Source organism: Mastomys coucha, unplaced genomic scaffold, assembly GCF_008632895.1.
Source record: "Mastomys coucha isolate ucsf_1 unplaced genomic scaffold, UCSF_Mcou_1 pScaffold1, whole genome shotgun sequence".
Taxonomy (NCBI): domain Eukaryota; kingdom Metazoa; phylum Chordata; class Mammalia; order Rodentia; family Muridae; genus Mastomys; species Mastomys coucha.
In genome coordinates, this window is record NW_022196891.1 from 69,170,287 (window position 1) to 69,181,401 (window position 11,115).

Below are 11,115 nucleotides of genomic sequence, written 5' to 3' on the forward strand. Positions count from 1 at the left end.
CAACACGCCCTCATAATTAGGCATAAAGGTACCCCAAGAAATGATTTGTAAATGGCTAAGATTGAGCATTGTTTCCTGGCCAGCACAATATTTCCAACCTATCCTAGGATAATACCTAGCTTTCCATAACTTGGAATTTCTCTCAAGAGATCTGCCTTGCCAAAGCTAGCAACAGAGGCCAAGCACATTCCTTAGGGCAATAGATACTTCATAATAGTTAGAAATGTTTTACATATTAGAGAGTAATGAAGGGCTTCCCTCACTCAAGGACATTAGCTAGAAGTGTCAGGACAGAACTTCCTAGTCATTGCCTCCAGCAGAACCAGAGAATTAGCATAGGAATACCAAAATGCCTCAACAAGGGGGGCTCCACTCCTCTTCCTCCTGCTTCACACCTGGCTACCAGACCCCACTGACCTTGATGTGCGGTCACTTGCCTACATGACCTCAATGTTGCGCCTCTTGCTGTAACCCCCACCTGCCTATGTGACTCCTGTCATCTGCCCTGCTTGGTGTATGGTTTTTAAGCCTGAATTTCACCTTGCAAATACATTCAGATTCACCACACCCTTGTGTCTAGAGTCTGTCTGTCATTCACCGACTTATTGCCCACCTGACCAGAATTCTCATCCCGTGGAAATTGGGGTCCCCGCAACAAACCCAGTCCGTGGCAGTTTTGTAACTTTTTTAAGTTTGCCCAGTGTGTAAGTAGATGGCCCAGTCTCACAGCTACGTCTCTAGGAGGACTTTCATGCCTTTAAACGTAGCAGACAAATGCAGTTCACAAATCAAGTTCTGCTTTTTCTCAGAGAGGTCAGGTTTCTTGCAAGGATATCAGCAGTTTGAAGAGCTATGTGCAACACTTCCCCTGCAGCATCCTCGCCCACTCTTACCCACCCTGTTCAAGGGCTTTTTGATAGTCCAGCATTTCCTGAATGACTTTGCTGCAGTCATAGCTGTGAAACTGACACAACATTCAACCTCTTGTGGTTGCACAACTGCTCCCATACTGAAAAGCTCTCAGCCTTAGCAAGTGGCCTCCACATTTGAGAAGTTAGTGACACAATATAGCCACAGTTGGATGTCATGTATCTGATGCATCTCCCACCTAAGTTAAACCCAAAGAATAGAATGACCATTAAGCCATAGGACCTGAATTCAAAAAAGCCTTAAGACATGGAGTAGATCTAGGCAGAGGTTGGCTATAAAATTTGAAGGACCCAGTGCAAAACAGTAACTTTAGGCCCAATTGTTAAAAATCCATTAAGTATTTGGAAGGCACACAGCACCAGAAAATCAAGTTCAGGATCCTTTGAGCTTAGCCTCTCTGTGTGCTATACCTGAGACACAAGCTAAGGTATTGCAAGTGCTCTTTGTGAACTCTATCAACACTGTAGGAAAATTTATAGGGTGGCAATTGGTGCTGGGGATTTCTGCAAACTATGGCTGCCAGGGGCAACATTAGCACAGATTTATGTTCTCTGTGTTTTCTTCTTGTTGCCCTTCCACTTGCTACTCATCATAGCACCTTTTGTGTCCCATAGGCTCCTTGGGGTTGTCTTGGTATCCTGTTATCCCTGTGGTCCTAACATAGCATCTGACATGTAGTCCTAACATAGCTAACATAGTATTAAGTTAGTACTATTGGTAGTCCCTAATTTCCCCCATCCCATGTGTAATGCCCTAAAACATGTTGACTTGGCTTGCCCATTCCAACTAAATCACCAGCATGTTCCTCTTGAGGGCAAAGCTTTCACTGACTTGAAAGGACAGAGGTTCACCTTAGCAGTCCTAGGATCCTGCTGTCGCTACTGAGCTGAAGGGAAAGGCAGACATAATGGAAAGCAACACTGGGTTAATAAATCCTTTTCTTTTAGGAACTTGCATTCTGTACAAACTTTAGGGTTAACCTGGACCCATTTATGTGGAAAACATGGCTTGACCTTTGGGGATTGCACATAGCTAGTTCACATCAAAATAGCCCAGCTGGTTGTTTGTGATTACCACCCTTTCTGACTGCTCAATTTCCCAGTCATATCCTTTATTAAACACCTCATGTATCATCTACAACAATCCCAAACACTATTGATCATTAAAGAACCTCAGTGAGGAATTTGCCATATTAAAACATGTCTATCTAGATGCCTAAACTCCAAAGGTTAGGAGGTATTCAAGGAACAAAGACCATTAACCTTCCCTAGGTCCAAGATCTCAAGTGTGTCCCTTTTCCTGTCCATCTGGCCAGGAGTAGAAGAACTTGGGATGAGTGTTTGGCTATGTGCGCTGATGAAGTATTGGGACAGTACTTTGTTTTGGTTTTTGTTTTTGTTTTCCTATGGTCTTCAAACAAATGTTACATTTTTGCTTTTATCCTTGGAAGATAAAGTCAAAAGTCTTACAGGCTCTGGTGAAATTATCCCCTAAGTTGGTGAGTTTGGGGATCTTTTCTGATCACTTCTATCTTTACAGCTTACATAAGAGTATTTGGCACACAGTGGGTGTTTAACCACTTATTGAGTGAGTTTACTACTGTTATATAGACTTTCTTGAAGCTACTTTCAAAATAGGCTAAGTTCACTAATTTATGAAGGACCACATGTATTTATTCAGGAACAGTTTTGTTTCCGAGAACATGGCAGGTTTTCAACTAAATTTTGGTTGTCATAGCACATTAAAGAGTAGGCCAGGTGGTGGTGGCGCACACCTTTGATCCCAGCACTTGGGAGGCAAAGGCAGAAGGATCTCTGTGAGTTCAAGGCTATCCTGGTTTTCAAAGCAAGTTCTGGGAGAGCCAGGACTACACAAAGAAACCCTGTCTCAAGCCAACCCCACCCCCACCCCCACTTCCCCCAGAAATCTACCTAGAATGAAAGAAAAAAATTCCAAGAGAGGATGAGCAGTGTGTGAGGAAGTTCCTCAGTGAAACTCAAAAGGATAGGAATACAAGACAGTTCAACAATTTGATGGTTACTGTTTTCTATTTATATCCTCAGGGTCTGAAGCAGCAGGAAGAGATGCAGACTCGATGGTGGTGAATGGGATTCTTGGGGAGTCAGTTACTTTCCCCTTAAATATTCAAGAACCACAGAAAATTTCTGACATTGTCTGGATTTCTCGATCATCTATTGCTTTTGTAAAACCAGGAGTCAACAGAACTGAAGTTATTGTAACCCAGGTCATTTATAAAGGACGAATAGAAGTCACAGGTCAGAACTATGACCTGGTCATTAGAGACCTGAGGATGGAAGATGCAGGAACTTACAAAGCAGACATCAATGAAAAGAACCATGATAAAACCATCACCAAGATCTACCACCTTCATATCTACCGTAAGTTATGGCAGGACAGGGGCTTGGGTTCCCTTTTGCTTTGATGTTCTGTAATCTAAACCATACCCATATTTCTGAAAACAGAGTGTCCAAACTCTTCTTACCTTTATAATTACATAAGCACATCAGTACTTATAAAGGTCTAACTTTAGTTCTGGCCTTGACAGACTTTAGCTTTTTCTGTTTTGCAGCAGAATTTGTCCTTTGATCTTTGTTTTCTTCTCCTATAAAATGTCAACAATCATACTAATCAATTTGCAAGCATTATCATGACACTCTAGTAAGATGCCATATGCAAAGTGGTCTTTAAAAAGCTTCTGGTCTTAAAATAATTACAGAATGCATAGGAAAATGCAAAGAACTATGAAAGGATGTCTTGTGTGTCCTTCACTTCTCTCCTGTTATACTAGATCCAAACTCTGAGTCTCATCCTCAGTGTCGTATAAACCTTCTGGGGTATCCTTCACTCAGGATTTGCTGTCTTGATATTTACCTCTCACTCTATAGCTCAGATATCCTTTGCTGGCTATCACGGTAAGTTAGATAGTCATTTCCCTAAAAATGCTTTTCTCCCTCTTGCCTACGACGAGTGTGTCCAATAGTTGCTTTATTTCTGAGAGGTCCATCCCACAGGCTGCCTCTGGCTTTACAGATGCCTCTAAGAACAGTTGCTTCCATCATATATATCTCCAATAATACCCCTTCGAAAAATATTTAAACGGTACTTCAAGAGTTCAATTAGGTGAGTTCCTGGCCATTTCGACCAAGAAGTGGATGGGCTGGATTCTACTTTTTGTCAACCCCCTAGAACAATCTTGAACCCTCTACTCATGCTTCCATAATTCTGCCCACTTGTTACACAGACTTTCCCCTAACCACACCTCAGCCTCATGCAAACATTTAGTGCACGTGTGCTCAACCTGCAGCCTGCTCCTTCCTTTGGAACCATTCATTATGGCTAATAAATGTCAATTACATCACTAAGTTTGGGTGCTTAAAATATGTTCATGTCTGCATAGACACCTTCTCTTCTTATGTTTATGCTGTAGTACAACCCAAAGAATGGTAAATTCCACTATGAGAATGGCTATGCTGGTCATGGGTGTCCATTATGCCCTAGAAACTGAGAATGGGCCAGCATATGTTCGTTGCAAGGACCAAGGTATCTTTCACTGGACTGGAATTCCCCATAACTCTCAAAGCCAAGCTATCATTGAGCATTCTTCTCTCAAGAAATAATTAGCCAGGGTGTTGTGGGGGACTTGACCCCAGGATAAGTTAATAGAAGAATCATTTACTATAAATTTTTAAATTTTTTGACAAATAGGGTCTCTCTCCAGCATATAAACACTGTCTGTGGGGCTATGATGCCAAGAATAACTCCTTTGCCCTTGGTCTACTGGAGAAACCTTATAGATAACACCTGAAAGAATCTAGCCCCTCTGCTACCCATTGGAAGATGGTGTGTTTGTGTTTTTCCAGAAGGAATAGATAAGCCCATTTGGGTTCCAGAAAGATCCATCAAGCCCTGCACCAATGATGATCCAGATGGAACCAATGGTGCCACTGAAGACAGCCTTGCTGAACCTCTCACTGAGTAAGATGAGGAAAAGGAGAGATGATTGCCATTCTCTACAGTGTTGACACCCCGGCAGAGAGGACACCTCCAGCCAGTGACCTTGGGAAGCTTCACAACTCTTATAAACTAGGTGGAGAGAATATCTCCAGAAGGAGCAGAGGCAGGACCATCTACCCTTTTCTACTGATGTGTGCTATCATAACAGCTAATTCTGAAGTACATGCCCAATCACTCTTTTGGGATTCCATTAGGAATCTGCCCATTTTCTTTATGTTAGTTAGGATTCCCAGTTGCCTATCATGGACAGTGAGAATCCAGCAACAAGAGAGAATCAATTCACCATCAACTCTAACCTAGCACTTCTATCTAATGGATCATTCAACCTGCCCCCAGAGAAGGTGGGCTTTTGTCTAACAGAATATATATGCACAGCGGACTTAATACTACTGACTCAAGTAGTTATCAGAGACTTCTCCAGTTGGGTAATGGTTCATTAGGCAGGTGGTGGCCAATATACTTTACCTCCACTGTCCTCCAATGAGGAACTTCAACAGACAATTATCAATGGGTCTATGCCAGAAACAAATGGGACATTAGCCTTCCCTTGAAATGTCAAGGATCAACAACTGCACACCAAGTCTCTTCTCTTAGAAGTCCTTAGCTTTGAAATAAAAACATAAAGAAGACCTTTGAGGGATGTGGAAGTCAACCCTGTGAAGGAAAACGTGGGATGGAGAGCAAGGTGCCAAAGGCTCCTGTGAGTCCTCAGAGTCTAATCTGCTGTATGCAACATTAGATCTAAGATGGCTCCCAGAACACCAGTGAGACAGCAAAAAAGAAGAGGCCAGGGCAGTGGCTGTCTCCAACCTCAATCTTCATGGAAGTCCTAAAAGGTGATGATACTCAGCCACTCCTTCTGACTTACCTTATCAGGCAGGGTTTTCATTGGGGCATGGTGATGGTGTGGCAAGATACGACGGGCTGAAGATTCAGGGGTTTGGGATTGTTACACTGTGTATAAGCTTATGCACAGGGCAGTAAATTCAGAACTGCACTCTGAGGCTGATCTCTTGAGTCTGATTCCTGGGGTTTGTCACATGATTCCATCAACTCTCATCCCCATCCTCAGCCCTGTTCACACATTGTAGAATTAACTTAGTAAGAACTGATCATCCTACCAAAAGCATTCTACAAAGTCAATGCAATCCCTACCAAATCCAAGCATTATTCTTCACAGATCTTAAAAGGATCTCAACTTCATGTGGAAAAACAAAAAACCCCAAGATAGCTAAAACGATCCTGAACAATAGAAGAACTGCTGGAGGTCTCACCATTCCTGATATCACATTGTATTCCAGATTAGAAACAGCATGGTATTGGCATAAATCCACAGAGCTATGGATAAAGAAGGTAGAAATACACCCTGGAAAAAAGACAGCAGCATCTTCAACAGAAGTACTGGTCAAACTGATGTCTGCATGTAGATCCATGCTTATCACCCTGCACAAAACTCGAGTCCAAGTATATCAAAGACCTTAACATAAAATCAGATAACTGAACTGATAGAAAAGAAAGGGGAGGATAACCTTGCTTTCGTTGCCATGGGAGAAGACTTCTTGAGCAGGACACCAAAAGTGTAGGCACTAAGATCAACAGTTAAGAAATGGGACCTCATGAAACTGAGAAGTTTCTGTAAGGCAAAGGACACTATCCTTCAGACAACGTTGCAGCCTACAGAATGGTAGATTTTTTTTTTTTACCAACTCTACATCCCATAGAAGACTAATATCTAAAGTATGTAAAAAACTCAAAAAATTAGATTTCAAAAAAACTAAATAATCCAATTAAGAAATGGGGCACTGATCTAAATAGGGAACTTTCAATAGAGGAAACTCAAATGGCTGAAAAGAAATCCTTAAATACGTAAAGAAATCCTTAGCCATCAGGGAAATACAAATCAAAATTATTTTGAAAATCCATCTTACACATGTCAGAATGCCAATGATCAATAACACAAGTGATAGCTCCTATTGGCAAGGATGTGGAACAGGGGAACACTTCTCCACTGTTGATGGGAGTGCAAACTTGTATCGCCACTATGATAATCAATATGGTGGTTCCTCAGAAAGTTGGGACTCTATCTACCTTAACATCTACCTATACCACTCTTGGGCATATACACAAAAGATGCTTCATATACCACAAGGACACTTGCACACCCATGTTCATTGCAACTCTATTCCTAATAGTCAGAAACTAGAAACAACTTAGATGTCCCCCAATAGTAGAATGGATAAAGAAATTAGGGTATGTTTACACAATTAAGTATTTATTCACCTGTTTAAAATATTACATCATGAAATTTGCAAGAAAATGGATGAAACTAGAACAAATCATCCTGAGTGAGATTTATCCAAAAAGATAAATATGGCATGTATTTGCTTATATGTGGATATTAGTACATTAAAAAAATGATAATTAAGCTACAATCTAAAGAGCTGCAGAAGTTAAGCTAGGTATGGAGAAAAAACTAGAGAGGACATATAGATTTCCCTGGGAGGAGGAAGTAGTATAAATTTTGTGGGTGGACTGGGAGTTGAGGAGACTGGAATGGGATGTGGCAGAGGAGGGAGATGTGGTTGAAAGAATTTGAGGAGAATCAGCTAGAACTGAAGGACATTTGAGGGGTGGTATAGAAAACTACTGCAGTGGAAACTTCTTAAGCTATGTGAAGATGATCCTATTGAAGTCTCCAAATAATGAACAAGATGGAGTACACGCTTCAAGGCTGCAACCTGAGTTTTTACTGACCTTCAGCCTACTTTATAATGAGACCTTTGGTTCGATTTTCCACAACTTGAGCTCTTTGCCTGCTGGAGAGAAGATTCTCTTGCAGGGCACATTACCAACCTTTAGACTGTTCATGTATATCTGGAGCTGGTGAATGTTATGACTAAGTTCACTGTTGTCTTTCACTGTATTCTGAGATGCTAGAAGTTGGTTAATTTTACAACAGAGCTCATTCCTATCCTTTGTCAATTTATCCAGAAATGCTAAGAAAAACCCACCAGTACCTTTAGCTTCCTCCTTTTTCACAAACTGTCAAAAGTTTTATACACAGAGTCACCAAATCCATTGCCACTCACAATTGGTGAATTAGAATAATCAAATGTATTTTTCCCCTTCCATTCATAAATAGTTAATGCCATGGTCATTTAGTACACTCTGAGCTCCCAGAAGAATCTTCAAGAACTGGAGAGCTTTAAGTACTTATAGGTGTTGGCTTATTGGAAAATTCCAGATTCTTGTAAGATTGATTCTTATACTTCACTCACTCAGGAACCACTTCTGGTACCAAAAGTCTGTATTAGTCAGGGTTCTCTGGACTCTAGAGTCTAGAAAAAACAAAGCTTATGGAATGAATCTCTGTGTAGGAAGAGAATTTATTAGAATGACTCACAGACTGTTGTCCAGTCAAACAAACAATGGCTGGCTATGAATCTAAAATTTCCTCAATCCACAAGGCTGACTGTGTCAGCTGCTCTTCAGTAGACACTGGAATCTCAAAGAAGTAGGCTCTAATGCCAGTGGCGGAATGGACTTGCCAGCAAGGTGAGAGAAAGCAGTCATAAAGCAAAAGCTTCCATCTTCCATGTCCTTATATAGGCTTCCAGCAGAATGAATGGCCCAGATGAAAGGTGTGTCTTTCCACCTGAAGATCAGGATTACAAGTGGATCATCCCACTTCAAATTAAGCAAAAAGTCCCTCACCAGTGTGCCCTCCATTTTTGGATTTTAATTAATTTCAAATGTAGTCAGGTTGACCAGCAAGAATAGCAATTATAGAGTGGAATTCTCTGTCTGTCTTAGTTGATATTCTATGGCTGTGAAGAGAAAACACTACCAAGCCAACCTTTGTAAAAAAAAGGATTTAATTTGAGGTTTGCTTACAGTTTCAGAGGTCTAGTTCATTATATTCATGGCAGTGAGCATGATAGCATGCATCTGGCTGGAGCAATAACTGAGAGCTGCATCCTGCTCTGCAGGTCAAGAAGCAGAGAGAAATTCTGGGCTTACTCTGGGCTTTTTGAAAACTCAAAGCCCACCTCCAGTGACACATTTCCTCTTCCACAGCCACACCTCCTAATTCTAATTGTTTCCCACAGTTCTACTTCCTCGTGACTAACCATTCAAACAGGACCCTGTAGGAGCCATTTTAATTCAAACCACCACACCTCTGATGCTTATAATTTATAGATTAAGTCTCTTTTGGTTTTTGAATGGTTTTAGTGGATATCCCAGGCTGGCCTTAAATTCATAATCTTTCTGCATCACTCTCCTAAATGCATGGATTATTGGCATTCATTCTCATGCCTAAATGAAACAACTCCATTACTGAGGCAAAGTTATTTTTTACAGATTGGTATAAGTTTTTGCTCTATATTCATGGTGTAATGGCTACAAACGTGATATACTCTTTCAGTTTCACCTGTTTTAGAATCCCCCTCCGCCATTTCTTTTACAAGTGTAGAGAATCAATGACTAAGAATAAATCAAGATCAAAGTTACATCTCCAAATGTATGCAGTGTAAGAACTTCTGCCATGATGATGTTCCCCTCTCTACTCCTTTCAGCTCCTCCCTTCCCATCCCCTCCTCTCCAGATCCACTCCTATTTTGTCTCAGGATATATTGCATGAGAAAATAATCTATTTTCTTTTTCTTTTTTTTAAAATTATGAATCTTCAAAGTGTTTTATTAGTAGTGGTTGTGGCTTTTTTTTTTAGATATTTTCTTTATTTACATGTAAATTTCTCCATTCCCAGTTTCCCTTCCAAAAAACAAAGAAACAAACAAAAACAACAAAAACAAACCCCTGTTGCCTCCCCCTTCCCCATGCCTGCCACCCCACCCTCTCCCACTTTCTGGCCCTGGCATTCCCATACACTGGGGCACAGAACCTTCACAGGGCCGAGGTCCTCTCCTCCTATTGATGATCGAATTTGCAATCCTCTACCATACACATGCTGCCAGAACAATCAGACCCCTCCATGTGCAGTCCTTGGTTGGTGGTTGAGACCCTGGGAGCTCTGAAGGTACTAGTTAGTTCATATTGTTGTTCGTCTGAAGGGGCTGCAAACCCCTCAGCTCCATTGGTCCTTTCTCTAACTCCTTCACTGGGGACCCTGTACTCAGTTCGATGGATGGCTGTGAGCCTCTACATCTGTGTTAGTCAGTCAAAATAATCTATTTTCAATAAAAGGGAAAATGAAAAAATGGATATGTGTATAAGTATGAGTATATATGTATGTGTAACAACAATTAATGAAAAGAAAGGCCATAACTTCGTAAAAGGAAGCCTGTATGGAAGGGTTTTGAGGGAGGAAAGGGAAAAATGATGCAATTATATTATGATCTCAGCAAAGAAAAAAGCCTTTGATTACTTAATATGAGTGATGAAATAATAAATAAATATAGAAAAACACTTTTAAAAAACTTTCGGCTATGGCTAATTTTAAGGTCTATAGGGTTGAAAGTAAGTACTCACATATTATTACAAAGTATGTATATATACATATACATATATACATATATATGTATATGTATATTCATCTGTAAGCATATATATATATATATTTATACTTCTGATGCTTATAATTTATAGATTAAGTCTCTTTTGGTTTTTGAATGGTTTTAGTAGGTATCCCAGGCTGACATTAAATTCATAATCTTTCTGCATCACTCTCCTAAATGCATGGATTATTGGCATTCATTCTCATGGCTAAATGAAAGAACTCCAGTATTGAGGCAAAGTTATTTTTTTACAGATACTGGATTGGTATAAAATTTTGAAATACATATATATATTTGAAATATATATATTTCACTAATAGCAACAGGGACTATAACAAAATATCAAAAATAATTTCATTATAATTTGTTTGTTTTCATGGCTTATTTAATGTTTTCTGTAAAGCTAACAACTGATACAATCTTTTTGTAATTTTAATTTTAATTTTTTACAAAATTCTCAAAGATTTAATAAAATATATTTAAAATTCTTGTTTCTGGTATTTTTTTTTTTTGATCTTCCTACTTCTTGAGTTTCTTGTGGTTTGTGGGTTGTTCTTCCTATATTTCAAACTTCTGGGCTAATAACCACTTATCAGAGAGTGCATACTGTGCTTGTTCTTTTGTGATTGGGTTA

The 11,115-nt window shown here is 39.9% G+C and overlaps 1 protein-coding gene across 2 annotated transcripts in view; it reads left to right on the plus strand.

The window, feature by feature from the left end:
* Positions 1–11,115, plus strand: part of LOC116103566 (SLAM family member 5-like) — a 94,291-nt gene that overhangs the window by 59,427 nt on the left and 23,749 nt on the right. For both annotated transcript variants that reach the window (XM_031389729.1, XM_031389739.1), the window contains exon 3: positions 2,994–3,329. In XM_031389729.1, the coding sequence (XP_031245589.1) occupies positions 2,994–3,329 (336 nt within the window). The remainder of the gene's footprint in view (positions 1–2,993; positions 3,330–11,115) is intronic.